This window comes from Tursiops truncatus, chromosome 6, assembly GCF_011762595.2.
Source record: "Tursiops truncatus isolate mTurTru1 chromosome 6, mTurTru1.mat.Y, whole genome shotgun sequence".
In the NCBI taxonomy this organism is placed as follows: Eukaryota; Metazoa; Chordata; class Mammalia; order Artiodactyla; family Delphinidae; genus Tursiops; species Tursiops truncatus.
In genome coordinates, this window is record NC_047039.1 from 11748484 (window position 1) to 11776005 (window position 27522).

The 27522-nt window shown below is 46.6% G+C and overlaps 1 protein-coding gene across 6 annotated transcripts in view; it reads right to left on the minus strand.

Moving 5' to 3' along the window:
* Nucleotides 1-27522, minus strand: part of PTK2B (protein tyrosine kinase 2 beta) — a 140175-nt gene that overhangs the window by 49790 nt on the left and 62863 nt on the right. For 5 of the 6 annotated variants that reach the window (XM_033857615.2, XM_033857618.2, XM_033857617.2 and 2 more), the window contains one exon: nt 13585-13825. In XM_033857615.2, coding sequence (XP_033713506.1) covers nt 13585-13788 — 204 coding nt within the window. In that variant the 5' untranslated portion in view covers nt 13789-13825. Of the gene's footprint in view, nt 1-13584; nt 13826-27522 lie in introns of those variants that run through there. The other variant, XM_033857619.2, reaches the window with a different exon arrangement.

Consider the following 27522-nt stretch of genomic DNA (forward strand, 5'->3'; position numbering starts at 1 on the left):
GATGCGGAACAGCCCCCAGGGAGAACCGCCGACTCGTCTATTTGGTACCTATTTTCTTCTGCATATACCAAGAATTACACAAGAAAACCTCTCAATGATTCTTACCTACGCATTCAACAATTACATACTGGGCACATTCCCCGTATCAGGCCCCCTTCTAGGTGCTATGCATATAGCAGAGAATGAGACAAAGTCCCGGCCCCGGAGAGCTCCCATCCTACTGCAAGGACAGATACCAAAGGAGTATATGTTTTGTATCAAGAACCTGAAATGTGTTTATATCTTGGCCTTAGTTCTATGCCTGGAAGCATGCTGTGGACTGAATGTTGGTGTCACCCCCAAATTCATATGCTGAAGCCCTAATACTTAATGTGATCGTATCTAGAAGTGAAGCCTTTGAGAGGTGATTACGTCATGAGAGTGGAGCCCTCATGAATAAGATTAGTGCCCTTGTAAGAAGAGACACAAGAGTGATGAGCTCTCTCTCTCTGCCATGTGAGGACAGCAAGAAAAAGCCATCTGCAAGCCAGGAAGAGGGCTCTCACCAGAACCCAGCCATCCTGGCACCCTGATCTTGGACTTCCAGCCTCCAGGACTGGGAGAAATAAATTTCTCTTGTTTAAGCCCCCAGGCCCGTGACATTTTGTTATGGCAGCCAAAGCATAAATTGAAGAAACGATTTAAAATACAGAAATACTCTGTATACAAAGAAACTCACTGTAGCAATTTTAAAAACAGCAAAAGCCCCTCAATAGACAACCAATCCAAATAGTTTGAAAAGGACCATGAAAATGATGGGAGGACCACACAGGGTTTATGTGCTAGTTTGTAAAATTGTATAAAGAGCTTGTTAACTCCCTGTTACAATTAGTGGGAGTTGTAGTATATAAGATCATATACAAAGCATGATAGGGATAGAAGTAGAAATAAACAAGTCCAGAATGAAACATATCACAATGTTAACAGTGTTGTCTTGCAGGGGTGCAGTTATACACATATGTGTTTTTATTCTGGGTTTCCTGTGTTTGAACTTCTGTATATATTGTAGTGGTTCAGAGAATGGCCTCAAGAGTCAGAGTCTCTGATTTGCTTCGTGACTTTGGGCAAATTAACTTCTCTGCTTTGGTTTCCTCATTTGTAAAATGTAAATATTTTCCTGTTTCATAGGGTTCTTGTGAGGATTTAATGAAATGATACAAGTAAAGAGGTCAGCAAAATGCCTTGCCCATAATAGTGCTAAATAAAATGCTATTATTATTATTATTGTTATTGAGTGAACATGTATTCATTCTACATATCGTTGGATTCAATTTTCTAATATTTTGTTGAGGATTTTTGCATATACATTCATGAGATATAATGATTTATAGTTTTCCTCTCATGTTTGTCTCTCGTGTATTTATTTTATACTTGTAAAAAAATCTCTTCAAAAATAAATGTCTAAGTTTAGCTATTGTATTGGGCTTGGTTTAGCAGATTAGGCATAACAAATCCACAGTTAAATGACAGAAGACATAAGCTTCCAACTTGAGACAAATGCCATAGCTTATGCCCACGAGCTTGGTTCACGTGCTACCCGGTGGAGACCTCCTCCCCTGCTTATAGGCTCAGCTTTTAAGAGATGAATAAACTCCTTGTAAAATATAAAGCTCTAGAATTAAAATGCTGGGAATTCCCTGGCAGTCCCATGGTTAGGACACCGCCCTTCCACTGCAGGGGGCAAGGGTTCGATCCCTGGTCGGGGAACTAAGATCCCGAGTGCTGCACGGTGCGGCCAATAAATAAATAAAATAAAAATGCTGACTAGACAGTAAATGTCACAGGGCTAGAGAGAAAAAGAATGGCCTGAATTCACTCAGGTCTTGATGGAAGTTAAGCTGAATGGCTGTTTTGCCTTCTAGATCCTAGAAGCTCATATGTGAGAGCAAACCTCACTGATGCAGCCGTAAGAATAAAATCTACAACTCCACAGATAGTCAACTATTCAGACTTTAATAAGCTCATAAAACTTAGACCAGAATTTTAGAGGCTTACGTAAATTTAGAGATCTCTTAATTTGATTCTGATTTTAAATGAAGATACTGAGACCCAAGGAGGTGACTTGCCCAGGAGTATACAGGAAATTCTATTTGAAACCAGCTGAAATTCGATTAACCCTCCTACACTTTATCATTTATGAAGGCTGAACTTCCTTCCAGCCAACTTCCTATTTGGTCTTTATATCAAGCGATGTAGGAGATTCCTAGTCTCATTTGTGCTCTGTAGGCTCAGCTCATCCACTTGTTCATTCATTCATTATACAGACATCTACTGAGCGCCTACTTTGTGTTAGGCTGTAAGTAGGCACTGGGGAGATAATGGTGAGCAATATATAATCCCTGCTTTCCAGGAGGCCACCTCCGTTTAGAGACTGACAAGAGGCAATTACGATACAACCTGTCAAGTGCTTGAATGAGGGAAACGGGAGCACAATGTACCACCTCCAAGCCCCTGATGCCCACCTACACTCCTCGTCTTCAATTCCGCCCCATCAAGCCTGCTCCTGTCATCCTTTCACAGACCCTCCAAGACTCTGAGTATCTATCTTGTGAGTTCTCAGATCCTCTACCATGACTTCTTACCCTGGGGCTCCGCCCCACCTGGGGGATGGTTGAGAATCCTTCCCGGGGGCATGTGAGCCAGGTAGGCATCCTGCAGGCAGAAGTGGGTACTTAGGGCAGCGGCCAGTCCCAGCACCCCTGAGCTTCTGATTCAGTGAATTTGGATGCGACTTGGACAACTGATACATTTCAACCCCCCTGGTGACTTCAGATTGCTCGCCTCATCTGGGAAGACTGTAGCAGTGGTTACATGAACCCCTCTGCCCACACCCCATTCACAGCATCTCTTGACATTTAATGCCACTGACCCCAGACACCACCCCCCGTACACACCAGGTCAGCCTGAAGCTCCCTCTCCCTTACTGGAATCTGGAGTTGAGACGTGGAATTCTAACCAGTCTCTGTGGGCTTCATAACTGGAATCCATCCATCCATCCATCCATCCATCCATCCATCATTAAATAACTACTCATTAATTAATTCAGCAAACTGGGGAAACAAAACGTCCCTCTCTCATGGAGCTTATTTTCTCTTGGGGGTTAACAATAAACAAATAAGCATAATAATATCTCAGGTTCTGATAAGTGCCAGGAAGACAAACAAAACAGGTAAGGGCACAAGAATGATGCCGGGGGAGGGGTCGGGTGGGGTTGCTGTTTTACATGGAGTGGCCAGCAAAGTCCTCTCTGATATGGCGGCATTTGAATGGATCCCTGAAGGAAGTCAGGGAGAGAGGGGTGGCCTCGTGGGGGAAGACCCTTCCAGGCAAAGGGACCAGATTGCACAGAGACCCCGAGGTGGGCATCTAGTAGGCCCTGTGTGCTTGGCACATCTGGATGACTGTGAAGAGGCCAGTGGGGCTGAGGTGGGGAGGGAACGGAGGAAAGTGATGGGGGAAAAGGTCAGAAGGGCCAGGCCAGGGCTCGGCAAACTTTTTCTATAAACGGTCAGGTAGTAAATATTTTAGGCTTTGTGGGCCAGATGGTCTCTGTTGCAACTACTCAACTCTGCCCTTGTGCTCAAAAGCACCATAAACAATAGTAAACAACTGAGTGGGGTTTTGTCCCAATAAAGCTTTATTTACAAAAATGGGTGGTGGGCCGTATTTGGCCTGCAGGCCTTGCTTGCTGACCCCTGTTGCAGGCCAGGGTAAGGACTCTGGATCTTATTTTGGGCGAAGAAGGTAGTCATCAGAGAGTTTAAAGTAGAGCAGTGATATGCTCGAAGCTATACCTTAAATATATCCCTCCAACTGACCTGTGTTTTAAAAATTCACCATGGCCGCTACCTGTGGAATGGATCACAGGGGGATAAGGGCAGAGGCAGTTCGGAGGTGAATGCGTCATTCCAGGTAAGAGATGCTGACAGCCTGGACCAGGGAAGAGGCAACGGAAGTGGCGAGAAGGAAATGGTCAGAATCCGGATATGTTTTGCTGGTAGAGCAGACAGGATTTCCTGATGGATGAAGTACAGAGTGTGAGAGGAAGAAAGAATTCAAGGAAGACTCCTAGGTCGAAAGCCCGAGACACAATAACTGAAAGAACAGAGCTGCAGTTAGTGGAGCCGGACTGGAGGAGAAGCAGAGTTTCAGGCGAGGATTCTGAGCTGATTCTTCGCACGGAGGCTGGGCGGCCAGCAGAGATGGCAGGCAGGCAGGTGGACACGTGGCCGGGAGTTATGGGAGGAGGCTGGAGCCAGCGTTTCAGATTTGGGCACCACTGGGTAAAATGAGAATTTCAAGCTATGTGACTGGATGAGATCGCCTGAGGAGTGACAAGGGACCAGCCTGTGGCAACATACAGCCTGTCAGTGTCACGGGAATCAGGCCAGGGAGGGGACAACCCACAGCCGGCCGGCAACTGAGAATCCCAGGAAAGGGCAAGGAAAAGTGATAAGCTTTCATCAGCCTGTGGTCGCTTTCCGACACTCAGCCTTGCGTCACTGTGGGTGTGCATACGTGTGCAAAATGCTCATACTCCCCTGTGTGCTGTGTACGTGTGTCTGTGTGCCCCTGAATGGGGGTGGCAGCAACTGCCAGAGTGATCCCAACTGGTGGCTGTCGTGGCTTGAATGGTGGCCCCCAGAAGATGAGTCCAAGGCCTGGAACCTGTGAACGTGAACTCATTTGGAAAAAGAGTCTTTGCAGATGTCATAAGTTCAGGACCTCATGATGAGATCATTCTGGACTATCTGAGGGGCTCTTAAATCCAATGACAAGTGTCCTTATAAAAGACACACAGAGGAGAGATGCACAGAAGGAAGATAAAGGAAGAGAAAGGAATGCGAAGATGAGGCTGAGATTGGAGTGGTACAGCCATAAGCCAAGGAAGCCTGGAGCCACCAAAAGCTGAAGGAAGCAAGGAAGGATTCCACCCGAGAGCCTTGGAGGGAGCCCAGTCCTGCGACCCCTTGATACAGTCCGGCCTTTGGCACTGCGAGAGAACACACTTCTGTTGTTTTAGGCCATGAGGATCGTGGTAATTTGTTACAGCAGCCCTAGGAAACAAATAACAACAGCAATACGAATTCTGAGTTCTTCACACACCTAAGGGATAATTTTTAAAAAATTATATATACACTAATATGTACAAAATGGATAACGAATAAGAGCCTGCTGTATAAAAAAATAAATAAAACAGAATTCAAAACAAAATGATTGAAGAGCAAAATAATAAAAGTTAACATAACTTACTGTGAAAGCTTTCATTTGGATGTGCTAAAAGAGCCTGTGCCTAACAAGGACATTCAGCGATGCTACTGCTGTTTAAAATTAGAAACGCAAGCACAGGCACCTGGCTGCTAATTTGTGGACGGAATGAATCTGGGCGCACAGTGAATAAAGGGGCCCAGGATGCTGCACGTCCGCCTCGAGCTTGCCTCTGCAGGTGTCAGGGCTGGGTGGGCGGGCCTGCCGCGCACTTACAGGAAATGGGGACGGGGTACAGAAAGGAGGGGGTCCTTGTGAATGTGCCTCTTTTTATAGCACTGTGAGTGTCTCTGTGGTGTCGGTCCGTGGTTTCCTGGATGAAAACAGCCTCAGGTTTCCCAGGGCTGTTCTCATGTGTGGGGGGCTGGCCTTGTGTGGCTCCGTTATTCGCTTTAGGGTAATCTTTCTTTCAGCGACAGCAGCTTCCTGGGACGAGGAGTCACGAATTCCCTTCCTCGTGCACCTCAACCTCATGGTCTTGCCCGCGGAGACACGCGAAGAGGGCAGCGGGGATTGCTCTGGAAACAAAGGACGTGGGTCCACGAACTGTGGCCTGGAGACTCCTCTGACCACAAGCAGCTGCTGCCCCTGTGTCTGCTCGGGCTGCTACAACAGGTGACCACAGACTGGGTGGCTTACATGACAACATTTATTCCTCAGTGTTCTAGAGGCTGAGAAGTCCAAGATCAAGGGGCCAGGAGACTGGGTTCTTGGTGGGCGCTCTCTTCCTGGTTTGCAGAGAGCCACCCTCTGGCTGTGCCCTCACATGGCAGGGGAGAGAGCTCTCGTCTCTTCACCTTCTTCTCAGGACATTAAGCCATCGTGGGAGTCCAACTGTCATGACCTCAAGCCAATATCATTGCATTGGGGGTTAGGGCTTCAACATATGGATTTGGGGCGGGGGATCGGGGGGAACACACATTCAATCCATAACACCCTGTGTCTGGTTAAGTGATAGGTTTAAACTTGAAAGTAACTGGGATGAATGTCTGATGAGTCTAGTGCAGGGACAGTGGGTCGCAGTATCTGAAATCTCCTTCTCTGGAAATATTCTGGAATGTATTGTATGACCGCTGAATCTACAGGGAGGGCAGTTAGTCCAGGCATGTGTAGAGCAGGCTGCCTTTGGGACTGGACTGTGCTCTCCTCACACACCAGGTGAGCGGCACCTGCTGGCCATCCCGCAGCCTGGAATCCCTGCTGTAGAGGGGAGGGGACACCACTGGACCAGTGGGAAGGGCACAGGATGGCTCCGTCTCTAACCCTCCCAGGGATGTAAATGTGGATGCTAAGTGGGGTGATGCTTCGGGACAAAACAAGGGTGGGTCTTGATCGTGGCTTTTCAGCATGATAGAGGCTGGCTGAGGGAGAGGGTTTTTGAACGTGGGCGCTCTGCTGGCATCCTTGGAAGCACACCATATCACACACAACTGCCTCATTTTCTGCTCAAGGCCCTCCTGTATGAGACACAGATGGTCCACTGATGGATACAGATGGGCCCATGCAGGGAGTGGGTCAGCTGGGGTCAGCAGGGGAGGGAAAAACACCACGAGCCGGCAAGTCAGTGTGCCAGGCAGAGAGGAGTGAGAACGGCAATTAGCAGTAGGTGACCATTTATCCTCCGAATCATGATGCTCTTGAGATTGGCAGGGGCACTGTTCATAGTCATCCCTGGACAGTGTGTGTAAACTAGGACTGTCTGATACAACCGGGACATATGGTCAACCTACCCTGAAGAGAGTAAGAGTGGAGATGGGAAAAGGAGCAGGGAGAGGGAGAGAGAGAGAGAGAAATGAAGGAGAGGCTGTAAGAGTCAAAGAGAGACGTCCTGTGTGGGCACGTCTGCGTGGCACTCTGCTGGTTGTTTACAAAGTGTTATCTTAACCCCTTTCCCAGACAAGCAAATTAGCATGTTAGAAAAATACATAATGATAGAAGACTCCACTTGCTCCAGAGCTCCAGAGCTCCCAAACAAACACAATTTCCTATGAATATCAAACAAAGGGGAAATGGAAAATCAAGAAGAACAAAATCCATTTCTCATTCGGCACGTTGCTCCCTTCCCTCCAACACCTGTCTAATTTCTGTTGGGTCCTAAGCATAAGGGCCAGAGCTTACTTACATAGCTTTTAACAACCCAGAGAAAGCATCTGAGGAGATTACATTTGTATAGAAAGAAGCTGAGAATAAAAAGGAAAACATGAAATCAGCAAGGATGCATGGAGTAACCATGTTTTGGAAATGTTTTACCACATGGACTGTGCCAGGGCGATTCTCCATTGCTTCCATTTGATCAGACACAGCTGTACGGAGGTGTCAGAATTTTAGGAGTGTTCTTATAGAAGGACAAGTGCTTGGCCAGCTTGAAAGGGATGGCAGTACTTTGACACAGAGAAGATGGTGAAAGAAGATAGAGAGCTGGAAGTAGAAAAATCCATTAGAGGATGCAAACCCAGCTAGGCAAGGAGACTGCAAGAAATGCTCTGTGGAAGCAGCGGGTGGGACGGGCCGGTCCAGGAGATTCTCAGGCAGGGAAGCTGGTCTGGACCTACACGACCGGACACAGCGTCTACAAACAGGCCTAGAATAGCAAAGCAGTTCCTTGATGTCTGGACCAAGCTCTTTTGTCTCCTATGCTCTCACAGAATCTCTGTCTTCTTGTCAGAGCTCTTGCCTCCATTTGTAAAGGTTTATTCATTAGTGGGGGTCAATGTCATTCATTAGTGTGAGCCCTTGAACTCAAAACCCATTGAAAGCAGGGAGTGCCTCTGGGTTTTGGGATTTGATGATACTTCCAGGTCATAAGCAGCCTGGTGTCAGGTACTTTTCCCCATGGTATACATGTAACTCCAAGATCCACATCCCAGAATTGTTTGTATTCTGTTTTTACAGCTTTGTTTAAAGCCCAAGCTATCTTAATGACCTTGGACTCAATTTTATATGACACAGAACTAAGTTTCTGAAGAGCCTGAAATGCATCTTGTCAATGAACCATGCATACATAAGCACAGCTTCTGGGAGGAATCATATTAATGGATTCAATCTGTCCAAACTCTTCAAACAGGTTGGGTAAATCTTGCTGCATTGCCGTCTTGTCTACCCACAGAGTAGTACTACATACACTTAATGTTTTAGATCTAATTGGAGGCAATCCCTTCTTCTGTCGTTCTCTCTCCCTTTCTCTAGCTCTTCTCTCACTTGAGTATGAGCGTGATGATTTCCTTTTTCTTTCTCCAGAGCGTTCTTTCTCCCTTTCAACACAAACTTGTGAAATGGATGGTGAAATTATTCAGGATTCCTTCATTAATGAACTTACCCATAGCTATGGCTCTAACCACCACCCAGAGGCTGAGAAGGTTCAGATGTCTCTCTCCAGCCCAGTTCTTTCCTCCAGAATGATATATCAAAAAGCCTACTCAATATTTTCACATATTTAATGTAACGTGAAAATGTTAGAGCACCCCAACTGCACTTGACAGGTCTGAAACTGAACCTATGAGTTCCCCACTCCCCAACCAGTTTCTCCTAAGTGTTCTTCGTCTTGGGGAGTGGGACTTTCTCCACCTGAACTAGGGCTGCTGTTCTTTCTTCCTTTTTTTTTTTTTTTTGGCCATGCCGTGTGGCTTGAAGTATCTTAGTTCCCCGACCATGGATCAAACCCGGGCCCTCGGCAGTGAAAGCATGCAGTCCTAACAACTGGACTTCCAGGGAATTCCTAGGGCTGTTGTTCTTGACACCTCCCTCTTCTTTATTCCTGCATCTCTGGTCCATCAGCAAAACCTTTCATTTTCCTCTCTTAAATTTTCTAGATTACAATCACTTCTCTCCACAGACCACGGTGGTTAAGAGTGCAGGCTCTGGAGGTGGATTGCCTTGGTCTGAAAACAGTCTCCACCACTTACTAGCAATTTGCTTAACTCTTCTGAACCTTGTTTCCTTATATATAAAATGGAGATAATAATAGTATGTGCTTCATAGGGTTCTTCTGAGAAGTCGAGCAGATAATGCATATGATGTGCTTTCAAAACGGTAGCTGCTATTATCACCACCACCACCACCATAAGCAGCACCACCATCATCATCGTCACTACCACCATCATCATCACCATCTCCACCATCATCATCATTGCTACCATCACCATCACCACCACCACCAACACTATCAACATTATCATCATCATCATCAATCCTTACTATCACCAATACCATCATCATCACCATAACCATCACCATCATCATCACTACCATCACTATAAACACCATACCACCACCGCCACCATCACCACCATCATCAACAGCATCAACATTATCATCACCATCATCATCATCACCATAAACGTCATCATTATCATCACCACCATCACCATCACCACCACCACCATCATCATCATCATCATCACCACCACCATCACAGCATCAACATTATCATCACCATCATCATCATCACCATAAACATCATCATCATCATCATCTCCGTGGCTACAACCCTAATCTAAGCTATCATCATCTCTTATCTGGATCACGCCAATAGCCACCTAACATCTCCTCACATCCATTCTTGCCTTCTCCAGTCTATTTTCCACTATGTAACCCAAGTGACCTTTTAAAAATGCAATCTCATATCACTCGCATGTTTAAACTATATCAGTGGCTTCCCACGGAAGACGGGGTAAAATCCAAAATCAATAGCATGGTCTAACTAGTCAACTTTGGACATCCTTTAGCCTCAAACCTGACATGTGTGTTGGTCACTTCAGGATCTTAGCACATGCTATTTCCTCTGCCGGTAACACTGTTCCTCTTGCCTTTTCCTCCTTCCTTCCCTTTATGAGCAAAACCTCTCTGAAATGGTAACATTCACTGTCTCCATTCTCCAACTGACTGCACGATGGCTTCTGCCCCCATCTCTTCACTGAAACTGCCCAGTAAAAGATCATCATAGCACCTGTTGCTGAAGTCAATGAACCTATTTTTAGCCTTATCTGATTTGACCTTTCTGAGTGTCTGACTGCTAACCACTCTTTCCTCAAAGTTTCCTCTGCTTCTGTCTCCTTCCTGTTCTCTTGGTTCTTTTCACCTTTCTCTGGATGATTCTTCTTTTTCCCTTCATTTGCCCCTCTTTATCAGCCACTTCGAGGTTGGTTTCCCAAGGTTTCCTAAATGGAACTCCTTCTCCTGCTCTGCTCATTCTCCATGGGTGATCCTACCTATTCGCATGGTATCCATTGCAGAATGACTCCCAAATCCTCACCTCTAGGTCCTTTCTCCCTCCTCAGCTCCAGGCCCACATTCCTCTACGAGTGTGTTTCATAAACACTTCAAACACAACACATGTAAAGCTGAAATCTCAGAACACCCTTCCTTTCTCTGTTGGTATCTCAATGAATGGCATCAACACCCATTCAGCTGCCCAAGCAAAAGCTTGAGTCGTCCTTGTCTCCCTCCTTTCTCTTCCTCCCTACGTCTAGTTAATCATCAAGTTCTGTTGACTCTGCCTCTTTAGATGCACTCAGATCTGTTGACTTGTCTTTGTTCCCAATGCCACTTCCCTAGTTCATCATTTCCCACCCACACTACGGCCACAGCTTCCTAATCCATCTCCCTTTCACCAGCTTTTCCTCTCTCCTACCCTTTTTGTACTTTGGTCAGAGTTTAGGAAAAACGGATCCCTAAATGATTTCCTAGAGAACTGGTTGTCCAACTTTTAAGAGAAGGGTTTCTTAGGCAAATAAGGAATGGCTGACTTCAGAAAACATCACCTCTGTGGCTCTTTCTTGGTGACCCACCATGCATGACAGCAGGTTTAAGATTCTGAGAAGTCCTGTCACAAAGGAATTGGTTCAGGATTGTTTAACCAAGCATTTCCCAAACTTCTTTGACCATAAAAACCCTTCTCCAGCATGCACGTCTTAACATCTTGCAGGACACTACATACTGTTTCAAAATACAAATCTGATCATCTTACTTTATTTGAAAATATGACAGGTAAGTGGATAAACACTAAAAGAAGATGATTTGAACTTTATTCTATGGGTGATTAGAAACCCTTGGAGATTCTTGAGCAGGGTAATGACCCACACAGTCAATAGCTTCCAATGATTGAGCTCCTGCCATATGCTGGATGCTTGCCATCTATCACCTCTGATCCTTACAACAAGGTTACAGGTGGGCATAATCCCCAAGTGAAGGGACTGAGCCAGGTTAGTTGTGTTGGGTCTAAGGCCATAAAACCAGTAAGGGTGGAGCAGTATCGGGCTCAAAGTCTAGGTGATTTGAAAGCCATGGCTGTTTGCAATAAGCAGGTGACATGTTGCCTGTAGGACAGATTGGAAACAGGCAAAATCACAAGGCTGGGACATAAACACCTAGAAGGCTATCGCTTCTTTCTTTGTTCCACCTCTGTTCTCACACCCCTCCAGGTAATGCCTCAAGAGCTAGCCATTCTTCTTAAGCTTGGGTCTCACTGCCCTTTCTGTAGGCTATTGTATTTTTTCCCCTTAGACACCTAGCAAGACATCAGACAGCTCCAGGAAAGCTTCTCCCCTGCTTGAAAGCTGTGTGTTTCTAATACCTGTCCAAGTACAAATTCCTTAGCTTGATATTCTAGGCCCTCCCTTATTGGCCATCAAATTTCCTTTCTGATCTTGACTTTAGATACTTTTCTAAATATAACCCATGCTCCAGCCTCCCTGGAGGCTCCCATGAGCAGCCTCCCTGCCTTTGTTCTTGCTGTCCCTTCCTCTTGGAAAGCCCCCTGCTCTCCTCAGCACTGCCTCTTCCAATCTACCAATCCTTTAGGGTCCCTTTGCACCATAATGCCACAGAACACGCTCTAATCTGGTCTAACCAGATGCTCTTTGGGTTTCAGCAGAAAAAAGCAGGGAGGTGCTCCGAACATGGGAATCGGGTTGCCTTCTGAAAATTAAACTCGAAAACCCCACGGTAGATGGCATCAGCTATCTGCAAAGATGATACACCCAAAGGAAGACTCAAGAAGTAGATAGTTAAGGAGACATGAAAACATCCTCCTGGAGGACAGGGCCCATGGCTTGCTCTCGGGACACAACTGTACCTAAAGATCTGGAACCATAAGATGCAAACAAGGCCCTAATCAAATCAGTTATAGGAAACAGAGGGAAGAACCAAACCATCACCAGTTGTGACAACTGGCTAAGACAGTGACCTAATCAATTACATCCTGCTCGGGTGTACTGAAGTACAGCGTGTGCTGTTACAGACAGAAGGCAGCCAAGGGGACAGACGTGGAGAGGCTGCTGCCAGCACCGGGCAGAAAAGACACTGACTGAGTTTGGGGGATGCTGATTTCCAGGACAGGGAAGGATTAGTGATGAGAGGATTGGAGATGGTTCATCCAGCTTTCTCAGACCTGTGCAGTTTTCCCAAGGTTCTCCTGCTTCCTTTGTTCAAATTACAAACCCACTAAGCAAACTCTGGAGAATCGATTTGGCTTTCTTTTGCATCATCAGAAAGGAATATTCTGAGAGTGGAAAGGAATATCCTCATTGTATCTACCTCATGGCGCTGTGGGGAGGATTCAGTGAGATAATGTAAAGGGATTGAGTCAGGCATGTACATAGTAATTATTCAATAAACGTAGGCATTTAAAATCAATCAGTGTATTGTGACTCTGCTTCTGATGACAAGTTCTTACATGTTTGGCTAAAGAGAACTGGCTTCCTGGTGTCTAGGTGCCCTGATGACTGTGGGTACCTGGATTTGCAAAACAGATTCCGAGGCCCTGGGTGAAAGTAAGCCAGCTGAAGTACTGCCTCAGAAAGGGCCTGGCAACCATGCCCCTGGTCGAGGGCATCTCTAGTTCATTAGCATCCTCTAAACGCCTCACAGCTCCCTTCTGTAAGCACGCAGCGCATGTCCTAAACCACTTTTGTTCTATTTTCAATGCAATCACTTGTGTATTCCAATTCCATGAGAGTGTAAACCCTCTGAGGGTGGGGTGAGCTTACACCCCTTGCAGAGCCTCAAATGTCATAAATATTGAATGAGTTGAAATGAGATAGATCAAAGCTTGAGCAAACGATCTGGGGTTCAAACAAAGGCTACACAATCTGTGCCTCGGGCTGCAGAGCCCTGGAGAGGAGGCCTGGAGCCACAGGCTAAGAACATCCCTCCAGGGCCCCCAGCCCAGGTGGTGGATACAGGAGAGCCTGCTAGGCTGAAGGAGGGATGCTCAGCTACCCAGGAAGACGAGGGAGAGACAGACAAATGGACGGAGCAGGCAGCACCCACCACACTCACCCGGATCTCGGTCTGCACAGTGCATTTAACTAGTTTGAAGTTCTTCCCGGGGTTGAAGCTGTTGCTATAGAAGCAGACCTTGAGGATCCGCACGTCTTCCTTTTCCACGTCTACTGGCACTGCCACCATGGGCTCTGGGGGGCCTTCAGGCCGACGTAACGTGCCCACCTTCACTCGGCTCAGGGTCTCAGAAACCCCGGACATCCTCTCAGACGGCAGCTAGGACCGGCACATCGCAGTCCTGTGGAGACAGCAGAGGGACAGCCCTGAAATGAGTGGTGTGGGCCCACACGCCTCATCCCCCTGGGACAGCACCCAACAAGCTCTGAGACCTGTGCAAAGCACACATCCACCCACTCCCGAAAACTCCCCTTAAAGGCATCCGGCTTCATGGATGGGGAAGCGGAAACACAAATAAAGGAGCAGTTTGCCTAAACGTCCAGGTATCGACCTGGACCCAGAGCTCGCAGGCTGTGAGCGCTCTGCTAGAAGCCCCCTCTCGCCATCACTTTTCTCCTCCCACACTGGCTCCCAGGCAAGGGGCCCACACGTTGCAAACGCAGCTCTGAGAGGAGGCGGCCCCAGCCTGGTTCCAAGGCACAGCTGAGCAGAAAAAGCGAAGAGCGAGACAGTAGAAAATAGCAGGAGAGAAACAGGGACAAGGGGAGAGAAGCCGGGAAGGAATCGAAGTGGAGAATGGGTGGCCTGGAGGGCACTGGAATGGGAAAGACAGGCAAGGGCCCAGGTTGGGGGGCCAGCCTAGTAGCTGAGGGCTCCGCCCACCCGCACCTGCAGCCGCCAACCTGGGCTTTCAGGGCTCGAAGCCTCAGTCCCACAGGAAGTCATCTCCCAGAGCATCACGCACTGCACACAGAGGGACAGCACCCCGGCAGCCCAATCTGCGAGGTCTTTCTGCTGCGGGGCGAAGAGGTGGGGCTGGGCCTCCAGACCCAGCCCAGTTCTGATGACAGTTTGGTTGACATCTGTATAGACTGTAAGAATCCTAGGAGTCTTTAGATCACCCCAAATCTCAGCCAGATTGGTCCTGGCCTCTGGATCCCACAACAAACAGCTCTGTAGGGTTTATTCCCACTGGTCTAAAGCAGAAATACCCGAAGGAAGCAACGGAAGTTCTAGCTCCAGACTGGAGGTGTCGATCTTGCCTCCACATTAGGAGCCCCTGGGGAGCTGTCAAGAAAGTCTAAATGCAGACCCTGTGCCCAGAGATTGCCACTGAGGTTGTCCGTGGGAGGCCTGGCATTGGTATTTTTAAGTTTCTAAGGATGTTTCTAACATCCAGGCTGGGTTGAGAACCTCTTCCACACTAAGCTTAGCTCTCATATGGAACCCGCTCTTACAGAAGAATCTCTCCCTTCTAACAGGAGACTGTGATTTTAGGCGGACATTCCTCAGACTGGGAGCTGGGGGCTGAAGGACGGAGCTGGCAAAGTTAAAACACAAATGGGACCAATGAACTTATTTACAAAACAGAAATAGAGTCACAGATGTAGAAAACAAACTTATGGTTACCAAGAGGGAATGGGGGGGAGGGATAAACTGGGAGATTGGGATTGACATATACACACAACTACATATAAAACAGGTAACTATTAAGGACCTACCATATAGCACAGGGAACTCTACTCAGTACTCTGTAATGACCTATATGGGAAAAGAATCTAAAAAAGACTGGACATATGTATATGTATAACTGATTCACTTTGCTGTACAGCAGAAACTAACACAACATTGTAAATCAACTAGACTCCAATAAAAATTAATTAAAAAATACAAATGTAGAGTCAAATATTTTAGATGTGGCAGCAAAGTCTATGTTCATTCAATCACACTGCTGGGCACTAGAAGGGAAACAGACAGTCACTAGCTGCAAGGAGTCATTCCTTTAAAAAGCCAGTGTGTATTATGAAGACATGAAAGAGATGCTATGAGGACAAGGAAAGAAGCAGGATGTGTCCCTTCCATCAGGGCAGGCAGACAAGGAGCAGAGCGCCAGCCTGAGTCCACCTGGGCAGGCAGAATTTGGGACAAGACAGATGGAGAAAAGACTACCCAGTCTGCTTTATTTTAGAGACTAGTATGTGTATTCTAGAAGCATCCATGCCTTTTTTCAATGTCTACTGGACCTGTCCCGTGTGCCAATCCTCTGCTATGTACTGGGTGTGTGTCTCGGTTTCCCCAGACCTTCAATAAGGAAACCGGGGAAGTAGGTTGAGAGGCAACCCCAGGAAACCTACCAGGGAGTGGGACGTGTAGGACAGGGAAAGGAAGGCAGCCTCTTATCAATGGAGCGATCGCTTGGACAACGGCAGAGGAACCCTGCTGGGAGCCCTGGGAGCGAGGACAGAACACACGCTGTAGAGCCACTCCAGCCAGCGAGCGACAGAGCCACACCACTTCTTAACAGCCATCGTCCCAGCATTTCCAGCCAGTTCTGCACAAGGGCAGAGTGGACTCAGAGCCAGAGGAAGTCCCCAGGCAAAAAGATGCAGATGCTGGCAGGTAAAAGTAAGCAGAATACTGAAATGGCAAGGCCCAAGGGGACATCAGAAGGGACCATGACAAATCTGCTATAGGATGTGAAAAAGAGGGAAGGATGTCTTGCCCCTAAAGAGCGTACACTCTAGTCATACAGACAAACCGTATATATATATATATATATATATATATATATATATATATAAAACCATCAATAACACACACACATCTGGTCCTAGGTTCAGGATCTCCTGTGTCTACTGAGCCAGGGGCCCCATGACCCCTGGGCATCTGTTTGTATAAACTAATTTCCAGGCAGGGGTCTCATGACACAGTTTTGTGAAACAGGCATCTGGGTAGGAAGGAAATGGAGTAGCATATGGTGTCTGTCCCCAGGGACTAGATCATGCCAATGGAAGCCAAAGGGCCTACACCCCAAAGACCATTTGGAAAATAGGGGTGCAAGCAGTGTCATCAGGTTGGCCAGTGGGAACGTGGACTCAGAGCTGGAAGGAGGCCGTTATACCCACAGCTGCAGGTCACGCCATGTGGCTTCTGGACACCCACAGTGAGGGGGACGGGGTGCCATTCAGAAGATACCCCCCAGCCCAGGCAGCATTCCCACCCAAAGGGTACTGGTGCTGGTGAGCACACAGAGACACCCTGGGGACTCCCTGAAATACTAGGGGAGAGTTTGAAAGAGAACAGTTAAGTAGGAATAATATGTCAGTAAAATACAAGAGATCTGGCTGTTACGATCTTGGAAGCTCCACTTTCACATGTGATGTGTGTCATTGGCTGAAGAGAAGAGTGAAGGAGAGAAGCCCTCTCTGAAAGGCAGAGCCCAGTATCAGAGGCAGAGCAAGTCAGAAAGCTTCGCCAGGACAGAGGTCAGGGCAGAGTCTGCAGGGGGAGGGCGTTAGGTCCCCACGGTGCTTTTAACCTTGCGGTTACAGCCAGTGGTGCAATGAGATGTGGTACTTTTAAACTTGAGGGGCCAAGAGGATGTAAACATGTAACGAGGATGTGGGGCAACAGGAATGCTCATTTATCACTGGCGCAAACTTTGGAAGACAGTTGTATGGTTTCTTACAAAACTAAACAGACTCTTACATGATTTATCAGTCATGCTCCTTGGTATTTACCCAAAGGGGCTGAAAACTTATGTCCACACGAAAATCTGCACATGGATGTTTATAGCAACTTTATTCATAATTACCGAAACTTAGAAGCAATCAAGATGTCCTTCAGTAGGCGAACAGATAAATAAGCTGTGATACATCCAGACAGTGGAATACTTTTTCGTTTGTTTAATAAACTTTTTATTTTAAACGAGTTTTAGATTTACAGAAAAGTTGCAAAGATAATACAGAGAGTTCTCAGATACCCCTCACTCAGAGTCCCCTATTCTTTTTTTTTTTTTTTTTTAATTTATTTTTTATTGAAGAATAGTTGATTTACAATGTTATGTTTATTTTCTCCCGTTGCGGAGCACAGGCTCCGGACGCGCAGGCTCAGCGGCCGTGGCTCACGGGCACAGCAGCTCCACAGCATGTGGGATCTTCCCGGACCGGGGCACGAACCCGTGCCCCCTGCATCAGCAGGCGGACTCCCAACCACTGCGCCACCAGGGAAGCCCCAGAGTCCCCTATTCTTAACATCTTACCTTACTAGGGGTACACCCAAACGACGGAATATGATTCGATGCCCAAAAGATATGCTCTAGCAAGCCATGAAAAGGCATGGAGGAACCTTAAATGCATATGACTAAGTGAAAGGAGCCAATCTGAAAAGGCTACAAACTGTATGGTTTCAACTATATGACATTCTGGAAAAGGCAAAACTATGGAGACAGTAAAAAGATCAGTGGTTGCCAGGGTTTGGGGGAAAGGAGAGATGAATCGGAGGAGCATGGAGGATTTTGAGGGCGGTGAAAATACTCTCCGTGATATGATAGGGATGGATACACGTCATCATACACTTGTCGGAACTCATGGAATGCACAACACCGACACTGAACCCCGATGTAAACTACGGACTTTGGGTGATAGTAATGCGTCACTGTAGGTTCAAAAATGTGATGATGAGAAACCACAGCCTGATCGTTGACTCCCGTTTCCCAGCCTAACTGGGCAGTGCCTAGCCCACGCAGGAGCCAGCCCCCACCAGACCCTGATCAAAGAGCAGTATTCATATTCTACATCCAACCTAGACTGATATGTTGGCCATCATCAACACACTCGGATGACACTGGTTTCTTATCGTCATCGGTTTTTTCCTGGCCTTTGGTTCAGGAGCCATCACTCATAGTAGTCAACGTGGATCCCATTGAAATATCTTAGCAAAATCATTTCAGTCACCCGGGATCTACCTTTGCCTTCAGACCAATGCTCAGGTCTGCCCTTAGTCCTTTGTAGTGGTAACCTTGGGCTATCTATTCCAAAAACAATTACAATTTAAAAACTTTAAAAGAAACATATGTGTTTTGCACAACAATCCTGGGAGATGTGCAGAGATGATTATGACCATTTTACAAAGGAGAAAACATACTCAAGAAATTTTAAGCCATCTGGTCAAGGGATCATGCTTGTTGAGTAGCAAACTCGGATCCCAAAGCAGATTTGAATCCAAGTTCAAAGTTTTTCCCACCTTCCCATCTGCCTTTGAAGAAAGTAGTATCTCTTGATACCACAGACGTGGGCACAAACTCCATGCAAGAAGAAATGTGTCAACCCAGCATGGAACACCCCAGTCTGTGAAGAATCCAGAGTCCTCCTGGCTTAGAGAGCATCACCCCTCCCCAAGCTAGGACTTGGTCATGAGAGGTCTTGGAGGTGTTTGGCCGAAAGACCTCAGCCCAGAAAGGTGGTGCCCACGTCTCTGCTGACACGTGGCAACTCCCTCAAGGGCATCCAAAACTCCCAACTGTCAGTACAGATCTGCAGTGAACTGCCAAGGGGTCCCCCAAAACTCTCTGAAGAAGAGTAACTGAAAGGTGTGTTATATAAGGAAAGCCTCAGTCACCTGCCTTGGGGGTCTTGGAGAACACAGCCCTCAACGTCACGCATAGTCTTCTCTCCAGGTCCACCACGGCTGATTTCAAGCTACCAACATATGGCACTGGGTGCAGTTAGGAAGACATGAGAACGACCTGCTGACTCTAGCTCCTGTTTCTGGACAACAGAACTTGCCTGTTCCTCCAGACTTTGCCTGATTACTTGAATTTCTCATCAGTAGCTTGTCTCTGAATTTTGTTGATCACAAAATCCTCTGACTCTAAGTGTGTGAGCCAAAACCCCTGCTCCTTCCTGCAGTCCAGACCTGGACCCCAGCCTGGCAATCCTTCCTCCCTGCATCCTGGCCTGCCCTAGACCCTATGGGCACTGTCAGAGGAGAGACCGTCCCACGGCACTGGAGAAAACCCTGGCTCAGAGCCACCGTGGGCTCCGGCTGTCTCCCAACCCCCAGATCTGCCCAAGGCAAAGCCAAAGAATAACAAACACAAGGAAATGGGCTCAAATTAAAACAGGAAAAGTTTTGATTGGCTATAAGAACGTCTTGGCCAAGACCTGCCAAGGGCACTAAGGGAAGCGGTACAATCTCTGAGTCCCTGAAGTCTTCAGGAAGAAAATAAATGACACTCTTCCTGAACGGCAAGACATTCACCTGCCTGAAGGGGGAGGGGAGACTGAAGCAGGATTGAAGTCCCTTCAGATCCTCTGGGTTGTCACTGTCCCCAGGGCTGTGCTCCTGGTGTGGGGAAGATGTCAGGGTTATAGGGGTCAACATCACAGAAAAATACACTCTTGATCTTGAAGACACTGCAAGGTAATGTTACGTCTTATTGAGCACATACTGTGTGCCAGGGAGTTTATGTAAGTAACCTCTAGTTCTCTAGGAGGATTCTGCAGGATAGGTAATGTGAGAGAGGTCTAGCGAGGTGACTGTCCAGAGCATACAACTGGTAAGCGGCAGAGAATTAAGGCCACCATGTTGCCAATGGCGAGAGGGCTGCTGGTGTCACGTCCTGCCACCATGCTTAGGGCTTAGTGTCCGGCTCTGCCACCAACTGGCTCTGATGCCTTGAGACGTCAAGCTGGGATGGGACAGAGTTCCCAAACAGCAGTTGGCAGGTGGATGATGGCCTTTGGTGATGTTTCGCCGTGTCCATGGCAAAATGAGAAAAATAAGAACACTGTAAAGAGTCCATCATAAAGCTGAATGTATTCCATTTGCGAGGCAGTCTTTTATTCTAACTTTGTCTTTCCACCTTTTTTTTTTTTTTTTTTTTTTTTTTGGTTTTTCAATGTTAATTCATTTATGAAACGACAACGACAGCCTTTACCAATTGGCCTGGAAGCTTGGCCTCTTCGGGAACCAGACTTGAGAGTGACGCTGGGAGTTCCAAGGGTAAAAGGCAATGTCTTGAGGACTGAAAGTTCTGTCCATGACTTCAGGGAGCACAGAAAGGGCACCATTCATCAGCAAGGTGGCACGATGTCAGGGAGAAGGCACACACATCTGACTCATTCGAACCTGGGTTTAAAACTCATGTCCTCGGGGCTGCCATGCTGCAGAAGTCTAGGCCGTTACTCACGAAGGATTTCTGAGCTAGGCAACGTGGTGGCCTTAAGTGTCTGCCACTTACCAGTTGTGTCACCTCTCTAGACCTCAGTTTCCTCTCTTGGGATAGGAGGCTAACATTACCTATCCTGCAGAACTTTCTAGAAAATCAGAGATTACCTATGTAAACTCCCTGGCACATGTATTTTTAAAACGCCTGTGACTTGGCAGAAGAAAGAACCAAAAACCCAATACCAGCGCCCACTTAAAAAAATTAAACTGGCCCAGTAAGTCGAGGCTCAGGGGGTGGTGGCAGCCCCTCCTGTCTCCAGGGCTCTGAGGCTGCCTTTCCTCCAACACCCACCTTCTCCACCTGCCTGGGCACCTGAAAAGAACACCTCTACCTCCTACTCTCTGCTCACATGGAGGGCCGTCGTCTGTCCTGCGAACCCACAGGACACAGTCAAAACGCCAGCCCTTTGGATCTAGCAGAAGCCAGAATGTCATGAGACACACATTTTATTTCCACTCTGTCTCTGAGTCACTTCCTCTTGCTGTTTCCCCATCAACAAAATGGGGAACACATGCCCTTCCTCTGCAAAGGCCTGCTGAGAGCAGCCACTTAACGAATTGGCAATGACCTTGCCGTCTTGGGGAGCCAGGCCTGCCGTGTCTGGGAAGCTGGGCCCTACTGTCTCCACACAGCGTTCCCTCCCCAGCCCTGGGCCCTTTCAAACCCCAGTTCCCGTGAGGGCCGGCATTCTGCCCGCTCCAGGGCCACCCAATCCATCACTTGGTTAATCCCTTCCCCTCCTCTCCGAGCGTCCCTCCCCATTACCTTGCAAAGGAAGGAGCCAGGAAGGTTGTGATTAGCACCAGCTATAATTCAATGTAATTCAAAAAACCTTTGAGAGTCTCCCACATTTTCAGCTCGTCACCCCCGCACACACGACCCACTCCAGATCATTCTGTTGCCAGCACTTTGCGACCCAGAGGTCACCTGACTCGTAGCTGGCTCTCAGGGCGCTGGGAGGGGGGCAACAGAGACGCATTACCTGTCCTTCCTTGTTAACAGAACCTCTGTTCTCCCACTGGTTCAAGGACTTTGATCCCTGCAGCTGGGCAGAGTTTTCTTAACCTCCTGTGTGACTTCTGAGCGCCGCTAGCTCCCCAGCCCTTCAAGAAATCCCACTCCCCTTGGTCCTAGTCGGCCAGCTCATGAGTGATTCGGACTGGCCCGTTTTTCTCCCCCCATCGCCGCCTTTCTTCTTTTTCCTCTTCTCCCCTTTCCCTCTTCCCCCAGCCCTCCACTTCTCTCTCTCTCTCTCCTTCTCTCTCTCTCTCTCTCTCTCTGCCTTGCTATGTTTCAGGAGACACACCAGACTCCGGAGGTATGAAGATAAGCAAAAGTGGGAAGAGGGTCCCCGTCCAGCAGAGACTCACAATACCGTAAAAAGGAAAAGGATTCGAGCAAAGCAGCCACCATATGGTATGGGATCTAATAGGGGTCTCTGCTAGGTATTAGTTGATCACAGGAGAGGACTTGCCTCTGGGGCGCCTGGATCTCAGGAAAAGGTGACACAGCAAGCTCGGGAAATCACGTGCTATGATATAGGGCTGGTCAGGAGGGTGCTGAAGGGCTGCCGGGAAATGAGAGGAGACGGTGACAATATAAGACCCCATGGAGAAGCAGATTTTCACTTAAAAAATATAATTTTGTCCATAGGATGAAGCCAGGCATGAGCTAGGAGGCAGAAGAGTGGCTCACATAAGGCCTTGGCATGAGTTTCACCAGCAATCCAGGGCAAAGATGGCCTGGTCTGCAGCATTTGCCGATTTCTCTTGTGTCAATACTTCCGTCATCGCTGATTTCAAGCTACCAACATGATCTCACTGACGGCAGACTTGGGGAGAAATGCATGTTGTGAGAGCTCATTCCAGCACCGCACGGCCTGAACAGTGAGTGACCCGGGAGTAGGATGGGGGCAGATTCTATAGTCACTTGCTTCAAGCCTGCCTCTGACCCTTGATGTTGTCTGGTCCCAGCAGTGGTATCACCACCCAGCACTTCAAGATAGCAATCTACAAGGTGCACAGGCAGCACAGAATTTTAAGATGCGCTCCTTCCTCCGGAGCTCCTGTTACTTTCCAATTTCCTAAAAAGTTGTAATTTTCAAAGCCACATTCTGTCCTCGTTAAGCTCAAACTAAATTCTCCTCTGCTTCGAGTCCCAATGTCAGCCTCTTCCTTCTCTCCCAGCCTGCAGCTCCAGCAAATCCCATTTGCCTCTCTGCATGTGATACAGAATTGGTTGTTGGGCTGGGAAATTCGGTACCACAATGAATCAACGCTACAGTTGAGTATTTTGAATTCTTCCCCATTTTCTTGAGAAGAAGATGAGGAGGCCAAGTGACAAGAAGGTGAACTCATAACTGGCCAAATGGTTTTTCCCAACAACTGCTGATCAAGTGTCTGTATTAACCTGAGGACCGATGGCTTTTTGAATGGGTCCTTGTTCACGCCTCTTTATTTGGCATTTAGGAGTTTGTGGTTATTAGACAAAAAGCACCATGTTGAGCACAGGATTAGGGGAAGATTGTGACTCTGGTTGAAGACCACAGAGGGCCCCTGACATCTGCACAGGCAGGCAAAACATGCCAAGGGGAACAGAATGCAGCCAGTGAAATGGGATAAATGTGAAGTTCTTTACGTAGACTTAAAAAAAAAAAAATCTTCCCCAGTCTGGGATGAGGAAGATGTGGTTTAGCAACAGCATGGATTTAAACAATGGGGTTTAAGCTGTGAAGTCACTGTTAGTCACTGTGAAAGAGCTGCCAAAAACTTTAACGTGGTTTTGGGGTCACTAGAAAATCCCTAAAATAAGGACAGTGATTCCCCCCGGGGCATGGAGACAACTTCATCTACAGAACTGGTGGCCCGCAGCCCCGAGGTTTGAGAAACTGTGTTCTATGGTGAACATCCCAGGACTTTCAGAGCATGGGGAGCCTGGGAGGCAGACCCTTAGGCTAAAGGGGGATGGGAGTCCTGGGAAATGAGGATGGGACTGTTGGTTTCAAATGGCTGCAGGGCTGCCATGCAAGAGATGGACCCCACTCCTTCATCCAAGTCAAGGTTTTTAAAAAAGTGCAACAGACTTTTTTACAAAACTACAATAAGATATCACCTCACACCAGTCAAAATGGCTATCATTGAAAAATCTGCAAAAAATAAATGCTGGAGGGGGTGTGGAGAGAAGGGCACCCTCCTACACTGTTGGTGGGAATATAAACTGGTACAACCACTATGGAGAACAGTATGGAAGTTCCTTTAAAAACTAAAAATAGAGCTACTATATGACCCTGCCATCCCACTCCTGGGCATATATCCAGAGAAAGCTATGGTTCGAAAGGATACGTGCACGCTAATGTTCACTGCAGCACTGTTTACAACAGCCAAGACATGGAAGCAACCTAAATGTCCATGGACAGAGGAATGGATAAAGAAGATGTGGTACATATACACAATGGAATATTACTCAGACATTAAAAAAGAATGAAATAATGCCAGTTGCAGCAACATGGATGGACCTAGAGATTGTCATACTGAGTGAAGTAAGTCAGACAGAGAAAGAGAAATATCGTATGATATCCCTTATTTGTGGAATCTAAAAAGAAATGATACATATCAAGTTATTTACAAAACAGAAACAGACTCACAGACTTAGAGAACGAACTTATGGTTACCAGGGGGAAGGGTGGAAGGAAGGGGTGGTCAAGGAGTTTGGGATCGACATGTACACACTGCTATATTTAAAACGGATAACTAGGAGCTTCCCTGGTGGCGCAGTGGTTAAGAATCTGCCTGCCAATGCAGGGGACATGGGTTCGAGCCCTTGTCCGGGAAGATCCCACATGTCACGGAGCAACTAAGCCCGTGCGCCACAACTACTGGGCCTGCACTCTAGAGCCTGCGAGCCACAACTACTGAGCCCATGTGCCACAACTACTGAAGTCCGTGAGCCTAGAGCCCGTGCTCCACAACAAGAGAAGCCACCACAATGAGAAGCCCGTGCACCACAACAAAGAGTAGCCTCCGCTCGCTGCAACTAGAGAAAGCCCGCGTGCAGCAACGAAGACCCAATGCAGCCAATAAATAAAATTTTTTAAATAAATAAATAAATAAAATGGATAACCAATAAGGACCTACTGTATAGCACGGGGAACTCTGCTCAATGTTATACGGCAGCCTGGATGGGAGGGGAGTCTGGGAGAATGAATACATGTATATGTATGACTGAGTCGCTTTGCTGTGCACCTGAAACTATCACAACATTGTTAATTGGCTATGCTCCAATATAAAATAAAAAGTTTTAAAAAACGATATAAAAAAAGAGCAGTGGTCTTTACATGCTCAGAACACCCACCGTGCACCCCTTTCTAGAGTGTTTGAACACTCGCTATCTTGCTACTATCTCTCAAGGCAGACGCCACTCCCATTTGGAGGATGAGGAAAAGCGACCAAGCACTTTGCCTGGGGTCACTTTTCTTAAGTGGCAGAGGCAGGACCAGCACTCAGATTTCCCATTTTAGCCCAACAAACACAGCTCACAGCCCAAGTCCCACCACTAGGGGCTTTGTCTCCGCACAGCAAGGTGGTTCCAGATGAACACTGCTTTTCTGATATGGCCCCAGAATTCTGCTCACACAAAAACTTACACATAAACATCAGTTTCCAGCCCTGCAGCGCTAAAAGGAATACTGGCCTTTTATATATTAATATGTGTAATAATCATGACGATGTAGAATTTTGTTATCTTTGATGATACATTTAATAAACAGAAAAAAAATTGACAATGAAATGAAAACTCAAGTACTTTTTTTTTCAACCAGAAAGTACAAAGCCAGGTCTGACAGTAGAGGTATAGTCCCCTCATCCAGTACCACCTTAAAAACAACGAAAACATCCTCCTGAACAAGCTTCTCCACCTACCAACCCCCAATCTGCTACTCTTTGCAACTCCAGCAGACACTACAAATTTGCTTTCTGTAAACAGATACTCAAACCATTAAGTATGACGGTGTCCCCAATCTGTACACTGCAGTGATCAGCTTTCACTTTAGTGCAAATTTAGATGCTCCGTCCAGCAAACAGGATGCCACCTGTGTGTGAAAAGACTTGGGAACATTAAAAATAGATGGGAAAATCCTCAGCAGTTAAAAATGCTAATAAAAACCACTTTGAGGTATCACTACAAACCTTTTAAACAGCCAAGACACCTGGAGAAAAATAATAAAATCTTATGTTTATGGGCTTGAAATGAAACTGGTACAATTGCCTGTTGATTCAGAACCGGCTTCCTGAAGAGCAAGCTAGTTGAATAGAAAATGACTCACGTGGGGCAGAAGACCTAGATAGACATTCCTCCAAAGAAGACACACGGATGGCCAACAGGCACATGAAAAGATGCTCAGCATCACTAATAGAGAAATGCAAATCAAAACTACAATGAGGTATCACCTCACACCGGTCAGAATGGCCATCATCAAAAAATCTACAAACAATAATTGCTGGAGAGGGTGTGGAGAAAAGGGAACTCTCCTACACTGTTGGTGGGAATGTAAATTGATACAGCCACTATGGAGAACAGTAAGGAGGTTCCTTAAAAAACTAAAAATAGAGCTACCATATGATCCAGCAATCCCACTCCCTGGCATATATCCAGAAAAGACAAAAATTGTAATTCGAAAAGACACATGCACCCCGATGTTCATAGCAACACTATTTACAATAGCCAAGACGTGGAAGCAACCTAAGTGTCCATTGACAGATAAATGGATAAAGATGTGGTACATATATATACAATGGAATACTACTCAGCCATAAAAAATAATGAAATAATGCCATCTGCAACAACATGCATGGACCTAGAGATTATCGTACTAAGTGAAGTAAGTCAGACAGAGAAAGGCAAATATCATATGATATCACTTATATGTGGAATCTAAAAAACAGTGCAAATGAATTTATCTACAAAACAGAAACAGACTCACAGACATAGAAAACAAACTTATGGGTACCAAAGGGGAAAGGGGGGGAGGGAGGGATAAATCAGGAGTTTGGGATTAAGAGATACACGCTACTATATATAAAATAGATAAACAACAATGACCTACTGTATAGCACAGGGAACTATATTCAATATCCTGTAATAACTTATAATGGAAAAGAATCTGAAAACAAAATTCACACACACACACATATGTGTATAACTGAATTACTTTGCTGTACACCAGGAACAAATACAACATTGTAAATCCACTACACTTCAATAAAAAACAAATAACTCACATGTATTGACTTGGCCACCCAACTGTGGGAAATGCACACCCCACATAACTAAAGAGGGAGCAAGGATCACATGCACAAAGATGTTCATAGCTGTACTATTTATAATAGAGAGAAAGTGAAATCAGAACAAAATGCTCAGGGAAATGCTGAGGGGGCGAATTCTAAGCAATATCATTAACGATATACGCCATTTAAAAACATGAACGGTGGTGATTCATGAAAATATTTATATTAAAAATGTTAAGTGACAGGGAATGAAGTTCACATACTGATTATAACTATAACTACGTAAAAATGCACGTACGTTTAGAATTACATACAGTTAATAGACCTTAAGTTTTGCTGTTATGTTGGTTAAATATATGTAAACATTAAGTGGCTTCCACGAGGCCAGATGCTGGCCCTCTTTCTCCTTTCAACCTCTAGCTCCTCCTCTGACAGCCTGACTTTCTTACTTTCTGCACCCTCCACGTAGCCCACAGTGGCCAATCCTCTTACCCCAGAGTTAGGCTAGAGAGCAAATAGGCCCCA